This window comes from Pelodiscus sinensis, chromosome 1 (assembly GCF_052426305.1).
Source record: "Pelodiscus sinensis isolate ZL-2025 chromosome 1, ASM5242630v1, whole genome shotgun sequence".
In the NCBI taxonomy this organism is placed as follows: Eukaryota; Metazoa; Chordata; order Testudines; family Trionychidae; genus Pelodiscus; species Pelodiscus sinensis.
In genome coordinates this window covers 126197207-126223545 of record NC_143052.1, presented here as the reverse complement: position 1 = coordinate 126223545, position 26339 = coordinate 126197207, and the positions used below count along the sequence as shown (strand labels likewise).

The window sequence follows — 26339 nt, the reverse complement described above, 5'->3', positions numbered from 1 at the left end:
TGCCTGCTGGCTAGATTTCTAAATGATGATGCGCCTCATGATATTGCTATTGAAAAACATTCTGGTAACTTCTCATTGTCTAAAGCATTCAAGCTGGAAAGCATCTTAAATGTATTACTGTACTGGCTTTTTTGGGGGGTGGAGGCAAATCTTGCAGCTGCAAGGAAGACATTTGCGGTTTTGCTGAGATAATGTTTATGGTTTGTGCTTTGTTTTAGATTTTAATTAAAATGTTCTGTTGACCTCCACTGTTACAGACACTATCAAGGACAGTGGCTTTTTCAGCTTTGAGCAAGTAACATAAAAATGAAGCATCTTGTTTTATTGGCATGGATTTAGAGCAGCAGTAGGCAACTTGTGACCCATCAGGATAATCTGCTGGCAGGCTGCAAGACATTTTGCTGACGTTGACCGTCCACAGGCATGGTCCCCCACAGCTCCCTTGGCCACTTGTTGCCTACCACTGAGTTAGAGTCCTATGGTAAGGCATGACATGAAGATCACGTTATTTATAGTCCAGTGCAGAATGTTTCTCTGAAGTATACCATACTACTTCAAGTCTAGACACACGTCCCAAGCAGAGACTTCCACTACTTTCCTTCAAAGATTGTTGCATCCTCTAGCCTGTTGCCATGTCAAGTAACTGGATTTGTAAAATCATAGATATATATGGCTCAAAGGGACCTCCTCCCCCGCTCCCCTTCTCCGCCCCGGACTGAGACAGAACCAAGTATTATCCCGACTGTCCCTAACAAGGGTTTGTCTAACTGTTATTTGGGTGGATCTTGGTGAACCCTATTTACATCAGAAGGGCTTCACACGAGTCTGTCCATGCAAGTGAGAATCTAATAGAGCTCTCTCAGCCAGATTTTCCAGGTGTTCACCCTAAGATTTCCCTTTATTAATTTCAACTTATTCCTGCTTTTCAGGAGTTTCCTGCCCATTGAATCTCTCTTTCAGATTATTTCTCCCCTGGTACAATAGAGGAAAAGTTTTCCAACTTCTGCAGCTCTAGTCTAAATCTCCTTAGGCTTTTTCTATGAACCTGTTTTCACTGCATCTTCTGCATTCGTTTCAGTCTCAAATGTCATTCATTCAGGGGCAGATTCTTCACCCTCCACTCTGCTGAGTAACTTACTATTTTGCAAACAGTCCTACTGAGGCCAATGCAATAGTGTGTGAAGTAAGATAACTAACATGACTAATTATGGTAGAGTCAGTAGAGGGGTCATTCAGAGTAAACAAAACAAACTTTCTGCTTATGGGACTGGAGGCTGGGAACTTGCTACTTTAATCAACTGCATCATAAGAGGTTGGAGGGAAATACAAAGAAAACAACGTCAACTGCCTAAACAAGAACTGAGGGAGGGACAGTGCATGGCTCTGGGCAACCCAGCTGACACTACTTGATCATCACTTTAGTACACAGGCTCATACTTCTTGCCCCCAAACCCAGTGAAGTGAAGACTGCAGATAAAACAACTCAAACAGGACCATAAATGGGAGCTATGTGAGAGTTTAGAGGGAGTGTGAGCCAGATACACCTAAACATTCTCTAAATGTAAGCCAATAACCACAACCCAAGGCTCCCCATGCAAAAACAAACCAACCCAGCAAGAATAAAACTGATGCAGGAAGAAGTCCATCAGCAGAGTGGGGGCTATCTAGCTTACTGTACTGAATGCAGCATGTATCATAACCTGCATTGTTGGTCGAGGTTGCACATGTACATATGATGCAAGCAGTTCCTCAGTGACACAGTACAGTCTCTTGAAACCAGAGTGGCTGAACTGCAGGAACAAAGAGACCAAGAGCTACATGGTCAAGACATTTTAGGACATAGTAGAGCGGTCTCACTCCCAACTTGACAGCTTCTGTGCTGATGAGGAGGAGAAGGACTGTCTCAGGGAAAGAGATCATCATACTTGGGGTAAAATTCAGGATCCATTTTTACCCCTTTCTTGAAGGAACATGTTTGAAATTTGATCTTATCAAAATAATTTCCCTTGACATATTTTAAATTGAAATCAAAATAAATCATTACAAGCAGCATTTCAATAAGAACATGACATTTTACATTTCTACACAGGCTAATCAACAACATATAAATACGTTTGAGAGGCTGGGAGCTTTTACCATTCAAAGCAGTGCCAAACTTAAAATTCAGCTCAGGAACCTGTCAGGTTCAGTTCAATTGCACAATTGCTATTTCAGTATCAGATGTATCCTCTACAACTTGATTAATATCTAATTTATGTTTGTGAGCTTATGCTTTTAAATATTTTAGGCAGTTTTTAAAATAGCTATTTGTTTTCCCTGAAAATTAATGTAAAAAAAAATTCACTCTAGAATAGACACAGCACATTATTATCCTAAGAATAATGTAACAGTTCCATAACATTCAGCTTTCAAAAGAGGCTAAATTGCTAAAATACTTTCATAGACCTACGCTATTAAAAGCGCACAGAAATTAAGTGACTGGCCTAATGTAACATAGGAAATTTCTGGCAAAGTCAGGAATGGAACCTAAATCTGGAAAACAAAAACCAAAAGCTGAACCACCAGATGATCCCTCCTTTTCCAACCAATAAAACCCCTTCAAAAGTGTGATAGAACCCCTTCAAAAGTGACTGGTCTGTAATCAATACAGCAGTATTTCCATCTTGGAATGTTAGTGTAGATGCTACTGATGAAACCTGAAATATCAACATTATTAAATATTTCCCTGCTCATTCAGGCATGGAAGAAAGCACTATAGGTTATGGAGATCTACACAGCCTACTCTTAAGTAACAGCTTCTTTAGCTCTCACGATGGTAGGCTTAGGAGAAAACACCACTTTCCATACACGCTCCTTGCCCAAAGCCAAGGAACCAAACCCAAGAAGCCACATTAGCAGCGATTGTGTGTGTATCCAAAATCCACCAAAGGAAAATCAAGCTGAAGAAGCCCAGTGTCCATGAATGATCATACTTGGAGCATCTCCACAGTCCACCAACACCATTATCTCATTCTGTTAACTCAAGTGAACAGAGTTTATTTTATGGGCAGAGCTTCAAGCAGTATCACTTCTTTCCCCTCCTAATTTGAACCATCTCCAGGAAAAGGGAAGGGAGTTGTGCGATGAAGAGGGCAGAATTCAGGCAAATAGACTAGCCATTAAGCAGTCATCTCACCATATAGTGATCTGTAAATATTAATTTTTATTTTCATTACTAGAAAATATTACCTGATTATTTCTGTGTAGATAATTTAGGGGATACAGCAAAACCAGTTGTGTTAGTTTGTGACAACTGAGAAATCTTAAAGATAAATACTGAACATCCTTACCTCCTTTCCCAACTTGAGAAAGAAACGCCGTCCCTTATGCTACTGTAGTAAGCCTGCTAAGAGGCAGGCACAGAAGACATGCCATTGTTTTCAAGTGTTGTAGCACTGTCCAGGGTAATGCAGATTCCAAGATCCATTGCTGGAGGCACTATCTGTGACAGATGATTGCAGGATTCTTCTTCTCAAGGCTGAAATAATGGATATTAATAGATTTAATATGAAAATGTATCAATGTTGTTTGCCTGCTCACTGATCTATGCCTATCATCCAACAAGGCTACTGTCCACACCATTGCTGTTTTCCCTCAAGAAATGGAGACTGGATGTTTCCTGATGGACTATTTCCAGTTCCACAGCATAGCTTGTGATATACCTAAGGAAGCATGGAGCACATCAGGCACAATGGATTCTGGGATGTGTCATATCTCAAAGTAGCACACTCCTAAATTGAGAGCATTCCAGACATTCCTCCAACAATTCTATGGGGAAAGTCTAGGCCAATGCCCAGGACACACAGTTGGGAACCAAGTTCTATTTTTTGAAATGGGAAAGGGCAGTTGAATTGGAAAAGAGGCTAGACATTTTCCATGAAGGGCCCTTAATACAGGAATTCATTCCTCCATTTTCTAATCTTAAATAGCCTGAATTTGTTGACCCACAAAACATGCTGCAAAACCCATGTATGTTGGATAACGTAAGAGTGGAGGGTTATTTCTTGTGCATTTCATTATCTGGTAGATGATGAGGGAGTGTGTGTTCATACACAAGACAGACACACACTTTTTCTCCAGCATTTTATTTTTTGGAGGAGGTGAGTGGAGGTAGGAAGAAGTGAGGGCATGTGTCACAATAAATGAAAGTGGTATATGATTATGATGGAATAAGACATGGAATCTAGTGGCTAGAAGCCCTGGGAGGGACCCACAGAGACTGTACACTCAGGGGTAACACCCCCGACTGAACTTCTTACCACTTCCGTCTCCTTTCCTTTCCCCAAACACACATTTCCCACAGTAACAAAATGTCCTTGGCATGACCCACACTTTCAGCTGGTAACATCCTTCGACATCCCCCACTCTCTCCAAAGGCATCAGTTTTCTATTTTTAAAAATATCTGGTCACCCAAACCTTACCTCACTATAAACAAAGGCAGACAAAACAACCCAATACAGCTTTTAGAGTGTGGAATAAAAACAAAATACCAACCCCGGAGAACTTTCCAATAAGTCACTCATTGACATTCAGGAAGAAAAAACCCCAAAGGGTAAAAATACCCCCACATATCCAAGTTCTGAGGCCATTTCTTTCCATCATCTGTGTTCTATCATCTTCTTCCTCATCCAAAAACGTTGTGGTGTCCGTGGGAGTACAGGGGGAAAAAACACATTCATGTGACCACCAAAAGGAACTCTGTCTGTCAGGATAAAGCCACGTGTTATCCAGTCTCCAGGAACTCAGCCCTTCTTTGGAAGTCATAAATATTCTCTGATGACAAAGCAAAGAACAGTCAGTCATCGAGACTGAATAATATTTCAAAACCTTGAAAAGCACACTGAGATTTGTGTTCTGTCCCGTCCCTATACAGCAGTGAAAATTCCATGGAAAACAACTTCTGATTGGCCACACACTCAGATTAAAATGAACCACAACACATTGTAGAGCATCCAGAATTATCCATCTCCAAACTTTTGGCAATCCATGCAGAAAATAATGTTTGGCTCCCATATCTCAGAGACCCCAGCCCACCTGATATTCATTATGTGAGAGCAATAAGATTTTTTAAAGCTTCAGAATCATCCAGCTCATTAAAACAGCTCCATTCTTAACCGAGATTTCAATAACTTCAATTTTTTTTAAGCATCTCCTGTTTTAGATCTTTATAGGGAGCTACTCATCATGGAGTATCTCCGCACTTCTAGGACATTTCAAACTTTATTGGAAATGAGATTAAAAAGAACAAAAAAAAACTTCATAAATGAGTTTTAAAGGAAGAAAACAGACCCATCGGATTCGATTTTCTGCATGACAATATGTACTGAGATATGTTGCATCATGGATTGGGAGCTAACAGTTTCATCTTTTTTTAAAACCACACAGTGCTGTATTTGTGTAATTTGTGGATGTTCAATAAATTGAGCCACAAATATCCTGCTGATGTAAAAAGTACCTTTAGCATTACTTTTCAGAGTCAGGAAAAAACAACAGTAGTTCTAGTTCTCAATACAAAATTCAAGGTTCTAACTTCAGTTAGGTGGTCAGCGCTGGAGTTAAGTTCTTCTCTCCCCGAAATATTACTTCCCACAACCATGATGGGCACCTGATACTGGCACAAATATATGCACTTCAGAGGGCACTAGAGCCAGCCCTATGGATACCACTAAAGCAACTGTGCATACAAACCTAGCATGGAATGGACATGAGAAGGCACTCAATTAAGACTCTGCAATGGCAGGTAGGGGAGTGATTCTCCAAACATTATATGGGTTACCAGGTAGTTTTTTGTGGCTGACTTTTTTCGGTTTCCTGCAGGAATTTCAAGGTTGGTGTAAACAAACGTGTCATTTTCAATTGTGTAGATTATATCAAAGAGCTATCCAAGGGAGGGATGGTTAGATATTGCCATATAAGTACCAGATGTAACTTCTCAGTTAACAGTTATCATCAACACATCACACAAAAGTTTCTTCAGGTATTTGAAGATTCATCCAAGCTAAACAAAACAGAGTTCAAACAATTGGTGACCCATCTAGCAACTAAACCCCTTTCCTACTGCTGAGAAAAATTGTTAAGAAATTAATCATCCTCACATTAAATACCTACTTTTACCTTCATTTCCTAAGAACTACATTTAGATTGTTAGCATGTGTACTCTGATGAGAGTATTGCTAAGGACCCTTGATTGGCAAATCTTCTATTGGATCAGTGGAAATTTTCTCCATTTAAAGAGAAAGATGCATAATTGCAGATGTAGGGAAAGAGCCTTAATTGGTGTAAATCAGTAGCTCCACTGATTTCAGTAGACTATACCAACTTAGAACAGCTGAGGAACTAGCTCTTACTTTTCTAACAATTTTTCAGTAAGCATTTTGGCCTTGTCCAGTGGTTTTGCAATGCATATTATCCTAAAGATGGAGAGACATCATAAAGTTTCTGAAAAAAAACCTATGTAAATAAATCAAGGATAAAATCATAACATTAAGTTGGTGATTTTACATATTAAAATCATTTTTGTATTGGAATAGCCAACTCAAACAGTGGTATATTTTCCACTATTTATTTTTCCAGGGGGATTTGTATACATATACGCCATTTTATTCCAATAAATGGCAAGTCACAGAGAGGGTTGGATCACAGCTGGACAAAAATTATTTCAAGCGGAAGGAGAGAAGGATATTGGTTTTAGCTTATCATTGCACTATCATTCTGCAATTACAATACTAAGTTCAAACCCCATATTTGGTAATACTTTAAACAGGGATAAGGAAAACTGGTAGGGGCCTCCATTTGCTTGAAGGCCTCCTCCCTCCTTCCATTCTTAATAGATTTAGCACTATGATAAGCCTTTCTAGCTCCCCCCATTTCCAATTTCCTCCCTTTGCGAAAAAGAAATGGACTGAAATGATGGCTCATGAGTTCATTCAATCCAATTATCTTTATCCACAAACGAGAGCTGTCGATTAATTGCAGCTAACTCACATGCTTAACTCAAAAATGTATTGCGATTTTAAAAATTACAATTAAGCAATACTAATTGGCATACTAAAAAGGAAGCATGACCAGGATGCACTGCAGTGAAGGCTTGAAGTGAAGGAGCTGCCCAACACCTTCCACAAGGCGCTGGAGTCAAACTACCGCTCCGGTGATGTACCCAGGACCTGCCAGTTCTACAAAGAGATGGATTAAATACTTGGGGGAGATCCTAGATGCTCCGAAAAGCCTCGTGGATACGTGGGTTTGTGTGGTGCTAGTACCAGCACAGAGCTAGTTAGATATTGATGGATTCTCTTATTTCACTGTAATCAGCCTCACAGATCTCATCAAAAGTGTCATGGTGATACTGGGCCATTTGCTTCTGCAGGTTTCATAGCAGAGTTGCTTTGTTCCTTGTCCCATTAAGGGTAACATTCCCACACCACTGTGCCAGGGGAAGGTGGCATTGCTGCACATAGGTAAGCTGTGTCAAGGCCAGGACGCAAACCGCAATCTCACAGGAGACCACCCTTTGCTTCCCTGTTAACCCTTGGCAGTGAAATATCATCCAGGACGAACACAGCCTTTGGAAAATGCATAGACATTAGTGATGACAGGACCCTCACACACACTTACCCTGGGACTGCCAATCAGTGAAAGGTATAGGAACCATGCTTATGTTTAAAATGTGTTGTGTCAGTGCTCTGTCTAGGGTTAACAATGATCCCTCTGTGAAACGTATCATTTTGGCTTCACAGATATAACCTTGGGATCCCAGCCTTCCTTGTTATCACCAGGTGAATGGCTGCATGGGGCAAGGAAGCAGCCTCAGAAAAGTAAAGAGGACTTGCATGCTACCATGCTGCAGGCTGCTGCTGAAAAGAAAGAACTGAAGGAAGGGAGGGACAATGAGAGGACGGAACAGAAGAATCCCGAGCACTGGAATGAAGGCACAAAGCAAGTTAGAGAGTGCCGAGCTGACAGACTCCAGGCACTGCTAGCACTGCAGAGGGAGCAGCTGTGACCATCACCACCTCCTCGGCCGATGTCCCAAAACTCTTTTCCATGCATGTCCCTTTCACCTCCAACATATTTTGTCACCATTTCTGCCACCCTCCTGTCCCCAGTTGGCACCACTACACTTCATACCTGCCCCTTCGCTGTCCAGCCCTGCAGACCCCAACAGGCACAGTCTCTAACCCCGTGCCATTTAGCTCTGACGAACTGCAGCACCCATTCCACAGCACAGCAGACAGCAAGGTTGCATATAATATGTGACTTACACAAATCTGTACATTGCCTGGACCTCAACCACCTCTCTTCCCACCGCCCCCAAGTGTGGATGTATCATTCTGCATGTGTGTTCTACATTTGCTTTTAATGAATGAAATTCTTGGGTTTGAAAGCATTCTTATTCCATTACATGAAAGCAAGCAAGCAAGCAAGCATACCCCAGCAAAGCAACAGGCACTATTCGAATATATGCATCATATGAAGCAATCCAGCCACCTACTAACATCGCAACCACTGCGCTCCCATGCATGGCAACAAAAAACACTGGCTTTCAGCATCAAATTGCTGCCTCAAGGCACCTGTGATCCTTATGGCTCTGGGCAGAGTTCCCCTAATAGTTCTGGTCTCAGACTGTTCAAACTCAGCCTTCAGGATCTGAGCCTCAGTGGTCCAGCCCTGAGTGAAGCTTCACCCTTCCCTTCACAAATATTACGGTGGTCCCAGCGCACTGCTGTAAGCATAGGGATGTTGTTATTGGCCACGTCCAGCTTCCTGTACAAACATCCCCATCAGGCTTTTAAAAGGCCAGAAGCACCTTCCACTGTGTACCTGTTCAGCTTGTTGTTAAACTGCTTGCTGCAGTCCAGGCTTCCAGTGTATGGCTTCCCAAGCAATGGCACTGAAGGGTAGGGAGGATCTCCCAGGATCACAATGGGCATTTTGACTTTCCCTGCAGTGATCTTCTGGTCTGGAAACAAAGTCCGCGCTTGAAGCTTTCCGAACAGGCCAGTGTTCTGAAATATGCATGCATTATGCACCTTCCCAGACCAGGCTGCATTAATGTCAGTGAAATGCTCACAATGCCCGAAGAACCATGGAGAAATCAGAGTCTAGGTGGTCTGGGATCAGAATTGGAATATTCATGTCATGTATTGCCCCTCCACAGTCCCTCCCAACATTTCACACGTTGCCCAGAATCAGTCTTTCAGAGCAGGATGCAATTAATGGTTGATTTTTCTGCTCCAGCTGCAGTCGGATTGATGACTCATTGGTAGCCAGCCTCTACAGTGCGATTGTCTCACATTTCTCCACCAACAGGACAGCTCTCATTTGCATGGTCTTGCACCACAGGGTGTGGGTAAGCTTATCACCCAGTCCCTCATCCAAAAGTTCTGCAGCCACCGCTCTACATCCCAGTGGCCAGTGAGTGCTTGTTTCCCAAGCCCAAAAGTGGCATTCCACTGTGGCAAGTACGTCTTGCGGCATTCACAGAGATCTCACGTCATAGCTACTACGTGCAGCAAAATCAGTGTCAGACGACGCATCGTCACTTAATAATTTAAGGAATCACTCGACTGCCATTTGTGATCTGTTAGTGATGCTTTCCACTGTTCTTCAACAGATTGGAATCCATTCCCACAGACTAATAAGGCAGAGCACATAGCAAAAAGAAAAAAGAAAAAGCCTTTCAAAGAAAAAAGCCATACATAAATGGAAAAAGAGGTTGTCGCGATGCAAAGGGATGCACCACGGGGCATTGGAACAGGACTCAGGATGTCCCATGATCCTCCCCTCCCCCTGCCACCTTCCCATAAGCCTCAGAAGTGGATGTGGAGGCAGGAAAAGGGAATAAGGGAATTTGTGTGCAGCCATCTTGGTCTTGTTAACAAGAGAGCAAGAGTCAGGCTAAGTCTGACTCATCTGTAATTAGACGCTGCAGACGCTGCCTTTGCCTCTCGCCTCCATACGGAGATAAGGATAGAATGCTGATTCTGGCAGGGACCTTGAGATAAGGAGCATCTGGGTGGAACTAAATAACTGTTAACCATTGGTGTTTGTAATGGGAAGGAGACTAATTGTTATTGTTATTATATCTAATAGACAGTAGATAAACTGCTTTATAATTGCTTGTATTCAAAGACCTGCCTCGGTGGGGGGGGGGGGGGGGGCCTAGTTCGAACTAGCGGGGTAATGTAGGCATACCGCACTTGCAAATGAAGCCCGGGATTTGAATTTCCCAGGCTTCATTTGCATAAGCAGGGAGCCACCATTTTTAAATCCCCGCTCGTTCGAACCCCGTGCAGCGCGGCTACATGCGGCACGAACTAAGTAGTTCGAACTAGGTTTCCTAGTTCGAACTACCGTTATTCCTCATTCCACGACGAGTAACGGTAGTTCGAACTAGGAAGCCTAGTTCGAACTACCTAGTTCGTGCCGCATGTAGCCGCGTGGCACAGGGTTTGAACGAGCGGGGATTTAAAAATGGCAGAGTCCTGCTTATGCAAATGAAGCCCGGGAATTCAAATCCCGGGCTTCATTTGCAAGTGTGGTATGCCTACATTACCCCGCTAGTTCGAACTAGCGGGGTAGTGTAGACATACCCTGAGTGATGTTCATCTGTGCCTCTACTTTGCTCTGTTAGTCTAGAGGTAGTTCCTTACACACAGCCATAAGCTAGGCAGAGTTGGTCCTTCTGCCCATATGATACAGTACCACAGTGAAACTCTTCCCGTGCTTCATATAGATCAAGATCACCTCAAAACAACTTTTAGGTCCAATTTAGTATTTCCCACTTGTTAAAAACAATTACACCTCTACCTGTGTGGTTTTTCAGGTTGCCCTGGCCATCTGGCAATGCCTTTAGACTCAGCTAGGTGTCTTGGAAAAGAGCATTCTGGGCCAGGGTCAAACTACCCACCCACAGGCAGGAAAGGGAGGCGGCTAGCACCTGTATCCTACCCTCACTGCTTGCTTGCACTGGTTTTGCTTCCCATTTGAGAGCACTGCCTGCCTGCCTACAGCATTCTTCTGCCTTCTGCATTGCCCTTTGATCTAGTAACCTTAGAACATTCTCTGTGCACGCCATGTACTCCCATGTGGTTGATAAGAGGGCAGGAGAAAATCAGTGACTTGAAGGCATTGCAACAGGGCAGGTGATCTGGGCAAAAACCCAGGGCATTGCAGCCAAGGGGGCGCTGCAAAGGGGTCTAACCCCGCCTCTTCCTTTCAGCTTCTTTTCCCTGCCAGTAGGCAGGTGTTTCTCCATTCCTCTGGTCCCTTCTGCTTCCCCACCCCTCCCCTCTGGCCAGCTAAGTGCTCGAGGTCCAACATGCTCCAGTCAGTGGGGTAAGGCAGAGTGGCATGCTGCAAGCCTCTTCCACCAGTGCTCCACTGGCTGGAGAAGGCTGGCGCTGATAGATTTCCCCATCCCACAGGATCAGCTGATCCTGGGTGGAAGCATGACTCGCTCTGTTGCTCGCTCCATTTGCTATTGGAGTGAGGAAGTAGCAGGTGCAGAGAGCCCTTAGAGGCAGAGAGAGAGAGGGGAGTGCCTGTTCCCTGCCCCTCCAAAAAGCACAGCCACCACTGACTGAGCACAACTTGTGAACTAGCCAGCCCCACTGCCTACCCTTCTCCCTGTCTCCAGAGGGTTGTGGCCTGGGGGCACAGCCCAGCCTGGGTGTAGTTTGCAGAAATGGCAGGGATGTCGGAAATGGAGCTCAAGTAAGTGCCTGTGTTCAGCTATTTGCAAGCCCCTCAATAGCACTATTGGCAGGTTTTTTCTTTTTCACCTCCAGCCTGCATCTGTCTGGTCCATCTCTTCAGGACATGCTTTATTTGTAGCTGGAGACAGCCCCGTGCCTGGATTTGTCTTTTCTTGTCCCCTCCCGCGCATATCCCTACACGAAGCCTGATTTACTACTGCTGCTTCTTGTTGCCCAAAAGGTGCCCTCTTCCATGGCTTGTATTTCCTTTCACGTGAAAAGTCTGGTGGTGGTACCATGCCTGTCTTGCTATTTTTCAGTAATTAAAAAAACAACAAAAAAAGCCCAAATCTCTCTCTCTGGCAATTCATGATGCAAACAGCATATGGGGGCAAGGAGGAGTTACTCTAGAGAGATTAAAGGTGAATCAAACATTTAGTTTAGCTTTACTTACTCTGTATCCATGCATGCTAAGTTACATTGGGGGTAGGAGGGAAACAAATTGCTTTAGTCACTTGCTTTGATGGGGTTAGACTCATGCATCTTCCACTTATATACTCCAATAAAACTCAGTTACTTCAAATAAAGTCCTACCAACATAATTGCCCAGGAACATGCTTTTACTCTGATATACTATATCTGCTGCTTTCCCCTTATCCACAAGGCTTTTTATCCTATCAGAGAAAGCTATCAGGTTGGTTTGACATGTTTGTTCTTGACAAATTCATACTGGCTGTTTCTTATCACCTTATTATCTTCCAGGCGTTTGCAGTTGGATTCCCTGGGTTGTCCTTATTTTCCTTTTTTATAGATGGGTATTATATTTGCCCTTTTCCAGTCTTTGGAATCTCTCCCATATTCCATGACTCTTCAAACGTGATAGCTAATGCCTCAGATATCTCCTAAATCAGCTACTTGAGTATTCTAGGATGCATTTCATCAGGCCCTGAAGACATCACGAAGACCTCTAATATTTCGAAGTAATTTTTAACTTGTTCTTTTCCTATTTTAACTTCTGAACTTATATGATATTCACTGGCATTCACTATGTTAGGCATCCTATTGCCACCAACCTTCTTGATGAAAACTGAAAAAGTCGTTAAGCACCTCTACCATTTCCACATTTTCTGTTATTGTTTTTCCCTCTTCTTTGAGCAATGGGCCTTCCCAGTCCTTTGTTTTCCTCTTTCCTTGACAATCACTCCATGTCATCTCTGATACAGGCCCCACGCAGGCAGCATACCTCCCAGGATGTCATGTCAGGGTGACAGATGGGTGTCTCCGTCTCCCTCAGAAGAGTCGTCAACCACCACTAGCCTATATTTCCTCCTCACATTGGTGGCTGCAGACCTCCCAGCTTTGGGGGTATATGGATTCTCCTCCTCCTCAGGGGGTGATTCCTTAACTCTCCTATCCATGGCATCATAACAGTTCTCCAGAACCATGATGGGTGGTTTGGGAACAAGGCTGGATCGCATCTGTTGCCAAAAAAATAACCAGCTACCAGTGTCCCCTCTCCTCCACCAGTGGTGTGCCAGCAGTTCTTTGGAGTTGCACAGCTTCCTCAGCTTTAGATGTCTCCACATGAATACTCTCAAGGAATTCCTCATGGGCACAGATGCTCCTCAACCTAGCCACCTCCTCCTATAGTCCTCTATCTAGTAACTGGGATTGGAATATAAGTCCCACTCCCCTCAGGTGAGGTAAGGGCCACAGAACAGAGAAGAATAGATTACAGAGAAAGAAGAAAGATTAAAAGGGACGAGTGCCAGACTGACAATGAGGAAGACCATCTTTTTTTTTAAACCCACAAAAAATGTTCAGCCCAAATGGGTCAAACACAGGTTTCTACTGCAATACCTGGATAGTGGTATGCCTTAACTCCATTTTGGAGAGACCACCTCCGGAGCAAGAAGATAGCTCAGTGGCTAATTAAATGCTTAGCTTCACCAGTGATACTGCCAACAAAGCTGCTAATTAGTACTAACTGTGATGGTGGTTTCTGTGATGTGGACAGTTGTTCGCTAAGAGTTGGTCTGAGACCACCAACTCGCTTCACATAGGCCATTAAAAGCCATCTGAGGGTAACCACTAGGTCACTAGCAACTTGGGTTAGATTGAAACTAGTGACTCGAGGGTGATTATCAATCCCGTGAATCATCCAGCCTACCCTCTACAGTTATGTAAAATGCTGTGGTAAGCAATATCTAAAAGGTTTTCCAGACGTTACATTTGTTCAAAATGCTAAAAATACATATTTTGGAGTGCAGGATAAAATTCAGATCACCCAAAAAAGTAAATTGTTTTCCCTCCTTTTTTCCAGGGGGGGGGGGGAAGGGGGAGGAGAAATCAGTAACAAGACTTCAGAATCTCCATTAACAATAAATTTGCCCTAGTAAATAAAGATAAAGCTTGTTTTGCATATAAAAAGCCTGTTTTTATTTCTTAGATACAACTTTAGGCTACTAGCAAGTGCGAGATAAGCAAGCTTTAACAAATCTCTCTATTGCCACAAAAAGAGGAAGAAAACTAATAAACAAGCCCCCTCATTCTGAGGCAAATGAAACAAATCAGAAAACTGCAAATTACAACTCCCAAGCATTCCATCCAGAGCTTCTCGAACATTACAGATTTGCTATCAGAGGTGTCACTGCCCTTTTGCCAGCTGGAAGAATAGTATTTTCAATACAATGTTTGAGCTCCAACAGTCTATTTTTGTCACCTAGCCTGGGATCTGACAACTCTCAACAGGGGCTCAGCTAAACAAGCCTCAAGTTTTTAAACAAACTAGAGTTTAATTGAGAAGCACCTGCAGAGAGACAGACAGTCTGCTGGCATTAATAAAAAGAAAATTTATCACAGTGAATCATAAAGGCAGGGAAGGAGGAGGAGAAAGGCTCCAAACATACGTCATACCTGCAGCACAGTGCTACTCCTTTCATAAAATGCCCTTGAAGAAATGTGTAGGATTTGACTGCACCCCATGAAGACTGTTTTTCCCAACAAGCTTTTCCCAGGGAGTTGAAAAGCTATCATTCATAAAAAATTATTGAGGGGGAAGGAGGCAGCAAAGGGGAGTTCAGAAGGCCACAGACTGCAATGGAAACCACAGAATAAGGCCCTCTGTAAAGCACGCACCTGTTTATCAGCCACCACAATAGCTTAACTAGAAAGCTTAAAGCCCCAAACGGGGAAAAAAATAAAGAACAAAAAAAAAAATATAATGAAAGCCTGTTTTAATATCAACATACATGCTTTAACCCCTGGGGTACTCTATTGCACTGAATGTCTCCACACGGGCAATGCAGAATATACAGAGCAAGGGAAAATGTATTCTCTTTTTACTTACACATTCTGTTCTTGTTAAATAGATGATTAGGCCATAGCTTTTGAATACCATTTTTTTTAAAACTATGATTTTAAAATGCTTGCAGATAAAATTAATCATGTTGGTTAGAGTTGTACCTGCGGTCCAACAGAGCTGGAGTTCCCATTGCACTAGATACTACATAAACAGAACAGCAGACACTCATTGCCTCGAAGCCCTTACAGTCGAAACACAGACAGACAGACACAGAATAGGGGTAACAGCTATAATATATAGCTTGCCCTGTAATGTTTGGGATCATGTTTGATCGTGTGACTGTTTGCGGAATAGGCAGCAGCACTACACGTAAGGAAGTAACAGAGAGACACTCAGACAGAACAGACTTGTCTGGCAATATATACTCCATATGTCTGAAGAATTAAATCTCACCTATCAATGAGCATCTTTCCATAACGTAACTCCTTCACAGTTTCACAAACTATTTATGACACTGTCTGGTGACTCCTAACAACATTTCATACACAGTCTGCCATTCTTTAAAAAGCAAAAATTGAACACTCAAACATGCAGGCCTAGCTGCGAAGGTTTTAAGTAGCTTCTCAAATGCTATTTCTCATAGAGTGTGTCTAGACTACAGGGTTTTGTCAACAAAAGTGGACTTTTGTCGACAAAACTATACCTGCGTCTATACTGCTGTTGAGTTCTGTTGACATAACATTGACAGAACTCAGCAGTTTTGTCAATGGTGGTAAACCTCATTCTACGAGGAATAACGCCTTTTGTCGACAGAGTTCTGTCGACAGAAGGTGTTATTGTGTCTACACTGTCATGTCAACAAAGCGGCTTGCTTTGTCGACAGAACTGGATGTAGTCTAGACGCTCTTTGTCGACAGAAGCTTTGTCGACAGTATCTGTCCACAAAACTTCTATCGACAAAAGCCTGTAGTCTAAACATACCCATAGATATTAGATAATTTTTGCTGGGAGAAGGTAGGACTTTCCCATAATATTATTCTTTATTTAAGGCAGTGCATGGTATTTTTCAATGGAACTAATTGGGAAATGCTTTTCGTTCCAGTGAAAATTTTAAATGAAAATGGGGGGGGGGGGGAAGAACCTGTTTTCACTGAGATTTTTTTTCAAAAGTTGGGTTGGGTTTTTTGAGGATGGGACTCAAAAATTAAAAAACCTTTACATTCATCTGAAGTGGGTTTTGCCCATGAAAGTTCAGGATACCATCTACATTTTTTGTTAGTCTCCAAGGTGCTGCAAGACACTTTGTTATTTTTTAAGTTTTTCCAGTTATAGACTAACATGGCTACTCCTCTAAACTTTTACTTTGTTGTTCGCAATGGTGGCACTTTATTTGCTATGGGTTTTTTTTAATTAATTTTATTTGGGGATATAGAGAAGCAGATACCATCCCCATTCAACAGATGGGGAAATTGAGGTACAGAGAGGAGGAATGACTTTCCCAGGGTTACACAGCAATTCAGGAGCAGATCTGGAAACAGACCCAATGTTTTTAGATTCTTGGTTCACTGCCCTAAGTCACTGGTTCAGATAATGAGATTTGGTTCAGTTTACAAACTGATTCACTACATACATCAAAGAACTGAAAATAGAAATGCAGTGCTGAGGCTTAGCTCTGATCTTCCATAAAGCTGGAGAGACTGTATGAATAAATGTTGAAAATTGATTTTCACCACCTCGTCTATTGCCCTTACTTAGCATCATCCCAGACAGAACACTGCTTCCTAATGAAATTTGCCGAAGTATATGGAGAGGTCTCAACAAATTACTGGAGGCAGGTCCATGCTTATCATTCAGCCAATAAAGCAATGATTTTGTAAATGTTTCAGTCATAATGCAATTATTTCCTGAAGGAAGCTCTCTCCGTCTGTTCTCCACTTTCTGCATAAATTAGTTTGATAACCTACGCTGTGAGAGGTAAAGAACACAAACTACAATGTATATTATGATACCTGATATTAAACTGATTTCATGTCAAATTTGATTAATGGTTATACAATAAACATCATAAATACAAATGACTATAAAAGCTGTTAAATAAAATAGTTCTATAATAGAACTAAAAAAGATATATATATTATATTTTAAATAAGTTATTTTCAGCTCTCAAATGTGAATACTTTTTTATTTTTGGAAGGATTTAAAAAAGGAGTGACTGCAATATACTTATTTTACAATTTATATTACTATTTATCAGATTTTCTTTAAAATTCTCTGTACTCAGAGTAAGGACTGTAAATAGTGGAGGATAAACTACATTGCTTATACATATTTTTAACTTCCTGTAATAAGTAAGTATCAAGATATCCCTGTGCATTATATTTATGTATCATTTCCAGAATATTTGTGCTAAAATTATGTGCTGATTAACAACTACGTTTCACCATTGATACTGCCACTGAGGACTGAGAATTCAGTATTCAGAGCTATTGTTTCAGGCTGTCTGCAGAAACAAAGACAGCACCGGAGTATACACCATCAAGGTTTTCTTCAAAACTAGGAGGGCAAGAAACAATTTAAAAATCTTAGCCTTTTGAGTATCCATATAATGATACATTCAATGAAAATAATATTAATTAGAAATATTATTCAGTAAACATTGTAGCTGACAGAATTGTTTCTAATAGCTATAAATCAAATGCAACATTATTAAGATCTTGATCTTGTACATGGGCACTTTTGTGTCCAACTACACTTGTGCGTCCAGCCCTTTGGTCTTCGGTGAGGTTCAGCATGGGTGCAGGAATAAGCATGCGTGATTTTTAGTGCAGACTCCAGACCTGTGACTTAAATTTTGCTGTAGCTCTGCATTCAATTTTCAAACATTAGAAGTTAGTAATTTATTTGCTAGAGGGAGTTAAAAAAAAAGTGTGACTAAACAAGAAGTTTCTTAAAGAACCAATTTTATAGTGACTGTAACTTAACAGATTTACTTGTAAATTCTCAGAAAATCCATTCCGTGCTCAAAGATTAAGTGCAGTAAATTTGAGAAGAGTATACTACATTCACACAGAGGTTTAATTCATTATTTAAGTATACAGCAAAGCACAGCCTTAACGGTAGAGCTGCCATGATGCATCTGTAATATACATATCAGTAAAGTTTTTAAAGTGCTTCAGGATATATTTGATGAAAGATATTATATAAATGTGAGGGAATTTTAGCAGTCTTTTGACTCCAGTTATCAAGAAATCATGTTTCTTAATCAAATATGAAATTACATATTTCATCACAATTAGGCTAAAGAAAATACACGTCTTTTATAAGTTGTATATGCCTTTGAAGTAGGCAACTAGATTACAGACTATTGAAAAAGCAATATAGGTTTAAACCTCTCTAGTCCAGCACCCTCGGGACCTGACCAGCGCTGAACCAGAGAATTTGCCAAACCACAGGAGGTCAATATTGTCTAGCAGCATTTCCGACACTTTTACTGCCTACTGGGCTTTTAGAAGACCATTGGGGTAAATTAGAGCTAAATAACAGCATAGGACACAAAGCCATGCCTAGGTGGCTGTAAACAAACTTTATGGGATGCAGGAAACTTGGCCACACCCAGAAGTGGACATCCAGCAAACGAAAATCATGCCAGACCACGGATGTTGTCAGACCAGAGTGCCAGACTACAGAAGTTCACCCTCTTAGTACCAGATGGAGAAGTATTTCCTTGATTTGGAAGGGGCAGTTAAGAGAATTGCTCAAAGTGAATTATGTTCAAAATAAAGTTTAGAAGAAACCTGCCCTGTGACAATTCAATGGTCTTAGTCCATGTAGTAGACACCATTGAGACAGGAAGCCTTTGGACAGCACTTTCTCTAGGTGCCTATAAAACAAAAAATGTGAAAGGAATCATTATCACTTAACACAGTTCCGTTTACAAACAGTTTAAGAAATGTTCCGTGTCCTAATGAGTTTATAACTTAAGAGACCCTGCACAATACTTACGAAAGTGACAGTGAAGAAAGGATCACAAGAAAGACTGATAGAATCTTGCAACACATTGGGTTTAAAGAGTATGAAGCAAGGGTATAGGTGCTTTGACAGATTGGCTTCTGGACTGAGTCTCCTAGCCCAGCCTCCTCCCAGGTTCCTGGTCCCAATCTTCCTCTATTGATGCCTTCCCACCCCAAAGTCCAGTTTTGTCCTCTTTGCATGACAGTCAAGTGACTGTCTCCACCATGCTACAGAAATACCAGCAGAGGGAGCACTGAAAGCATAGGATGGACAGCCACCCTGATGTTGGTTCCTGTGGCCCAAGTCCTAGTGGCCTGCAGAAGCCAGCAGAGATAATGGGAGGAAGTGTCATGCTCAACTCCTCCAGCACTGGGTGGGAGCATGACCAATGCAGATGTGCTCTTCAGAAAATGTAGTTGCTGAACTAACCAGCATGCATAGACTGAGATATTTTCCAAACATTTATATAACTTAGCCAAATATGTACAGTGGGTGTGTTTTTTTGTTTTTGGTGGGCCATGATCCATCAAATTTCATAGCACTTGCTCCAAAGTATGGCGGTGTTATATTTTCAAACAACAAAAACAAACAACTGCATGAATATTTATTACATGATCAAAATATTTCCCCCCTAATTGTTCTTGGAAATCAGCATGAGGCAGGCACCTGGCATGGAAAATTTTAACCCAAATGTTTAAAGTTTGGCAAAGTTATAAACAATGGAAAACAGGGGCTGATAATGGAAAGTGTCAGGTAACCTTAGATGTAGCCAGCCCTTCCAGATCCAACTATAATGAATCTCTTGTAATTAGGTATAGGGAGCCGGTATCGACTGCCTACAAATCTTTCATTTGGTATTAACTAAGAACATTTCTATCTTTATGTTTACTTTAAAAAGGTATTATTCATACTTCTATTGAACTGCAGTCTTGTCACCCTTTGAAACAACAGCTGAGGGATACTGGAAAAGCCTCAATAAAATTCTGAATTCACTATATTTTAAGTCTTATAAAGAATTATGAAATTTTTTAATCTTAAAAACAGTGGACATTATCAGAACCTTGGACAGCAGTGTGGGAATTGCAAATTATGGACACCTGTACCCCATGAGACAATCTAAAAGTTCAAAATTTTGAAATCTCAAATAGTCCACAGTTATTTTAATAGGGGCTTTCTAATGCAAACATAGGATGTACATTATAATAAAAACTACTAAAACTTTAAAAACAGGTCATTTGTATATTCAAAATACCATTTACTATCAGTAAACAAATAAAATATGTACTTTTTGGTTCTTCTTTACAGTTGTGCATAATGACAGATTCATATACTGTGAGATGTCAAACTATAATGACGATATGTTTTAAGAGGATATTAAAAACTATGTCACCATAAAACAACTATACAGGCAGTCCCCGGGTTACGTACAAGATAGGGACTGTAGGTTTGTTCTTAAGTTGAATTTGTATGTAAGTCGGAACTGGTACATATTGTAGGGGAAACTCTAGCCAAACATTTCTCCAGAGCTCAGTTTTATTCTCCCACACCTCACTTCCCTCAGTCCTTTATTCTTAAGCTGAGGTGCCTGCTGAGAAAAGCCGCTCCACGTCTCCCTGGTCTGCTGGGGGGGAAGCTAGCTTCGCGTCTCCCTGGTCTGCTGGGGGGAAGCAGCTAGTGCGGGATTGCCTCACCCCGTTTGTAAGTAGGGATCCGATGTAAGTCGGATCCATGTAACCCGGGGACTGCCTGTATAGAAGATGGACTTTAAGTGTTTAAAATACAAATGAACAATTGTACCTAAATTCAGTTTTAATTGCTTTGTAAGATCAGTGAGATTAATTTGGAAGGTCAAATATACCAAGAAATAAAATGACAAAACACTTAATAAATAGTGTAGCTTTTACATTAAACATCTGATTTTAAAAAAATATTGATGATGTATGCATTATATAGAACATACCAACTATTACTATACAACACAGTATACAATTCAGGAATAAATGGGGAAACATTCAAATCCACTCCTCTCAAGTTGTACAAAGCCTGTTAAAATCCATCTACTCAGTACTATGAAACTCCCACTCCCTATTTACTTTTAATAAAAAGGTCTAACTTCTCTCTCCCCCCCCCCATCCCTTGATTGCTTTTGTTTGAAAGCTCTTGAAAGCAATAAGGTGGTCACAAGACTTGATTTAATTGCTTTGCCTCTCTACAAACTTAATAAGGCTTGCTTTTTATGATCAATTTGTGTGCTGTATTAATTCTCTAGCATATAAAACAAATCTCTTAGAGGCTAGAACTCCATTGGAGGAGGGAAGCTGTTGTGTTCTGAGAATTAATCCATCCAGGAAAATCAAAAGCCAGCCACTCACAATACAGTAATCAGCATGTTTTATACTATGAAAGCCCTACATTTCCCATTTAGAAAACACAACTATTATGCCATTATGCAATGCCACAAAAAACCCTTTATTTATTTGTGTTTGTTATTATTTGGCTTATATTATGCATTTGTGTATATTCTATTGGTGGGCATACAACCATTGAGTTCAGAAAAGTGTCTATTCCAAACTGATCAAAAGGAAAAGGAAACCCCCACTGCTTTATCCACAACCAAAGATTTATCTGGATTTCCTTTGTGGACAAGATTTTAACTCTTTATAACCCATAATAGAAAGAAATCCTTTGCATTTTTTGTTTGCACAGAAAGCTCTTTTTCTGTCCAGGGATGAATTTTTGTTCATCTTACATTTTCATCATTATGTTATCTAATGTAAATTCTCTAAATGAGTTGCTAAAAGTCTAAAAATATTCTAAGATTTAATAGCTTTAAATATTTCCATTTTAACGTCTAATGATTGACAAATCCTTCATTAACAAAGATTTTAAGATAAAAACGAAATAAAAATTAAATACATTTACTGTTACAGAAAAACACTACATTTATTAATTGTATTTTATCTTGAGCAACCCCCCCCCCAATGAAACGTAAAATTTTTCTTTGCCTGTGTGATAGCACTGAAGTATGGCAACCCAATTCTATGAATGAAAATAAATGCGGTTGACCTTAAATAGCAATTAAGATAGTTAAGCTGCAGCCTAAACATGAAGTGTAAATTTTATGGGCATTATCAAGAAACTAGTAACTGACAGTGTAAATCCCACAAAACCACAAACAGTATTCCCCATGCCATTTAACTAGAGGATGGTACTACAAATAACCAATGTCTTCATAAACTGGAATGCAACAGATGAAGCAATTAACATTTTTTCCAATCTAGTGTCAGACACTTTTCTATGAATCATTCAAAACTCCAAATAAGATATTTATTATTTTGCTTTATGCAACACATTTGGCCTTTTGCAATCAAGAATAAACCTCTCCTTTTGCTGTTTACATTAGAAAAAATTTAAAGCTACAAAAATGATAGTCCTGTCTTCAAGCAAGAAATCATCTTTGTATGTTTAGACACGTTACTTCATAAAATGACTAAAGAACCAAAAGGATCTACAGCCTCTTAGCCTCAGTATATTGCCAAACATTTCCTAAAATAAGTGCACTACTGCTGGACATCAAGTCAGCCCTATGGACATGACAAGTCAGCACTATAATGTCTAGATGTGGTTAAATGGGAAGATTTTAGCTTCCTCCAATAATGTAGGATACAGATAAGCACAAATATAAATGTCTTAGAGTTTAAAAACTAAATTAATTTCTCCTTTGAATATGGTTGTTTAAACATTAATATATTTATATTGACAAAAGCTTGTTATTCAAAATAAAGTGTTAAGTGATAGTTGAATATCAACAACTTAGCTTAAGACGACCCTTTTGTGATTTCTGAGTAGTATATATAGAGTTAATAAAATTACCATTAGGTGATAACTTTTGTTCTGCTTAATGCATCAAGAACCATACTCCTTAATTTCTAAAGCAACAGTTCAGAACAAGAAGAGTTAATCATGCACTTTTTCATTCACCCATCTCATTCATGCCACATTCCATAGTGGCTGGGTTCAACAACAATATAGGGGGTACCTAAAATGAAGAGGCAGGGCTCTCCATTCTTCTGCTTCTCTTGAATTAATTAACTGGAAATGAGTTTTGTCAATGTTTTGGAAAGGCAGAGGGGTGAAAAGAAACTGGTTGAATTAATCACAGTGAGAAACTACCTCTTCAGCCGTCTATCAGAGTTCAGAAAACCCATGAGAAGTGCAAAACAAAAGAAGAGTGGGCTGACTTGCCATCCAAAGGAACAAATAAAATTCAAATAAACATGCAAGTCTCCAAAATAAAGACATGCCCCAGGGCAGAGGAATGCTGCATCTGTTGCCACAACAGCTTCAACTTTGTTTAACATACTCAGCATAAATACTGAAAGTAATAAGGTAGGAAAGATAACTTGTGATTTCAAATACACAGAAGGCAGCACTATATGTATGTTTAATTCAGAGTTTATTGATATCCAATTTCTCACTTTCATCTTCTATAAATACACATTTTTAAACAAACATTCTGATTTTTTGAAGTACCAACATTAGTTAGAACTGATCCAGCACTGCTACTTCTAACATACCACAGAAGTGACATCTCAGTGATTTTTTAACATGAACTAGGTAACCATTAATCAGCTTCTTGACTTCATGACACTTTTCCACTCGAAAAAAAAAATGAAATTACCAGCAATTTCCAGTTCAGAAAAAGGGTATGTTTTTGTGGTGTTCATGTCTCACAGTGGTAGTGAATGACCATTATTCTTTGACAAATTCTTTGGAAAACATCTCAATACTTCTAGCAGGTTGGAAATTAAGCTAAAAAAAAAAAAAAAAGGAAAATTCTTACAGGTCCTTCATATAGCCTTATATGGGAAGTATCCTTGTTTTTACTTGATGACAATCTTCAAAAAGTTGACATGTGGCTGCTCATGAAGTTGGGTTCTTTCTAACAGATTTCAGTACTAGCATCTCATCTCGCTTCTCAATCTCCAAGCCCATGTTCTTGAGGGCGGAATTGTCTGCCAGCCCCTGCTGCTCCATTTGTGCAATAACATCTTGATTTCTTTCATTTTTCTCAGTGAGATTTCGGATGGCATACACTGCCCACTGATTCACAACTATCAGAAGGAATTAAGGAATTTCTCATTTTACAGACAATACAAAATGCTCGTTTTAATTCTGTAATAAATTAAAACAAATGTATCTAAAATGAAGTTTAGTAGAGAAATATGCTTAAAATTATGATCTTGACCTTTCAAACAGTTACTATAAACAACATAAATGACATGAAGTACCAGCGACTTTAATCAAGTTAACCAAGTTTTATCTTGATCTTTTAAAAAGCAATTAATTAACTAAAAGGACATTCTCTTATCACCCTTTCTCCAAACACACCCAGATTCTCTAACATCTCCCCCCGCCCCCCAAAAAAAACCTCTCCTCTCCCAAAAAACTAATAGAAAATCATGGGAATATTTCTAACACAAAGCTATAAACATTCCACTGTAGTTTGTGCAGTATTGTGCACTTGCTAACCTGAAAATGAAATTAGCTGTAAACAAAAAACAGTAGAGATGATTGGTTATTTTCATTTACAAATTGAGAAAACTTTCAAAAAAGGAAAGAGTAAATTATTTTACACTTGAATTAAAAGTTCATGTAAATAATAAATGGAGAATTTAGTTACAAACTTGTTTTTAAGAACAATGTTTTAGATGACCTTATATAATTTCAGTTTCTAGTGCTTGGCTCTCTATCATAAAACACACTGATACTCAGTTTACCACTCATAGGTAGCTTCTGCAGAGATGCTAATGTTTGAATGACCACAAGCAACAACTCCCAAAGCTGGACCCTTTAGGCTAGGATTGAGGAAAAGATGAGGGGAATTAAATTCCAGCAATATCAATCTCACATCTTCCAAGACAACTACAATATTCATGCTTATGAAATGTCAAATGTTAGTCCCCATTCTGTGGTTGAAAAGCTATATTATATCTCTTCCAAGACAATGACATGGGAGACAAACAATTCTGAGTTATTTCATATAAGCGTCACATGTAGGCGGACTTGCTTGTAGGGCACCAATTATTTATACATACCTTGACCTGTCATAGATGGATGCCATCTCCTTGACGTCTTTTAAGTTGGACAGAGTCTAAGCAAAGAGAGATGATAGTATTTCTATGGGCATATGCCTGTGGCAGTAGGAGAGTAACTGTCTGGACTGGGGAGGACAGAAAGCCCAGCCAGAAACGTACATAAGGTAAAAGGAATTTATTATTATTTCTGTTGTGACAGAACCTAGCAAAGTGCCACTTAGACCTCAGTGGTTCTGAGGCAAAATTAGCAATCAACATTACACAAAAGAGCCACAGTAGTGTGAATTCATTGTTTATTTACTATACAGGCAGTCCTCGGGTTACGTACAAGATAGGGACTGTAGGTTTGTTCTTAAGTTGAATCTGTATGTAAGTCGGAACTGGCATCCAGATTCAGCCGCTGCTGAAACTGACCAGCGGCTGACTACAGGAAGCCCGAAGCAGAGTTGGTCAGTTTCAGCAGCGGCTGACTTGGGGATGCCTGGGGCAGAGCAGCTGGGGTGCTGCTGGGGTGCTCCAGTAGCGCTGCTCCTCGGCGCTACTGGACCAACCCAGCAGCACCCAAGCTACTCTGCTCCAGGCATCCTGATTCAGCCGCTGCTGAAATTGACCAGCAGCGGCTGAATCAGGACGCCTGGGGCAGAGCAGCTGGGGTGCTGCCGGGTTGGTCCAGTAGCGCCTAGAGTGGCGCTGCGGGACCAACCGGCAGCGCCCCAGCTGCTCTACTACTGGCGTCCGGAGAAAAGCCTGGTCTGCTGGGAGGGGGAGGGGGGGAGAGGGCGCGCACTAGCTGCGTTCCCCCCCCCCCAGCAGACCAGGGAGACGCGGGCGGTGGGACTGTGATGCGCCGCGGTCCCACCACCTGGGTCCTCCACGGCTTTGCTCCCCGTCTCCCTGGTCTGCTGGAGGGAGCTCCCCCCAGCAGACCAGGGAGAAGAGCAAAGCCGCGGACAGCGGGACAGGGAGACGCAGAGCAGCTTTTCTCGCCCCGGAGGACGCGGGTGGCGGGACCGCGGCGCATCTGGGCGCCCCGCCGCTCCCGTCCTCTGGGGCGAGAAAAGCTCCGTTCGTAACTGCGGATCAGACCTAAGTCGGATCCACGTAACTTGGGGACTGCCTGTACTTATATATGCAGAGAGAAAATATACTATATAATAATTACATCAGTATTTTACTATAATGTACTGCAA

The 26339-nt window shown here is 40.9% G+C and overlaps 1 protein-coding gene and 1 long non-coding RNA gene across 5 annotated transcripts in view; both read right to left on the bottom strand.

The window, feature by feature from the left end:
• Positions 1-10179, bottom strand: part of LOC142818694 (uncharacterized) — a 75314-nt gene extending 65135 nt beyond the window's left edge. The window contains exons 1-2 of the long non-coding RNA XR_016347205.1: positions 4535-10179; positions 3330-3517 (exon numbers count right to left, since the gene is read on the bottom strand). This is a non-coding gene — a long non-coding RNA (uncharacterized LOC142818694). The remainder of the gene's footprint in view (positions 1-3329; positions 3518-4534) is intronic.
• A 13311-nt stretch (positions 10180-23490) lies between these two features.
• The window catches only part of ATXN10 (ataxin 10), a 155580-nt gene continuing 152731 nt past the window's right edge, over positions 23491-26339 (bottom strand). For all 4 annotated transcript variants that reach the window (XM_006127756.5, XM_075899999.2, XM_075899998.2 and 1 more), the window contains one exon: positions 23491-24165. In XM_006127756.5, the coding sequence (XP_006127818.3) occupies positions 23975-24165 (191 nt within the window). In that variant the 3' untranslated portion in view covers positions 23491-23974. The remainder of the gene's footprint in view (positions 24166-26339) is intronic.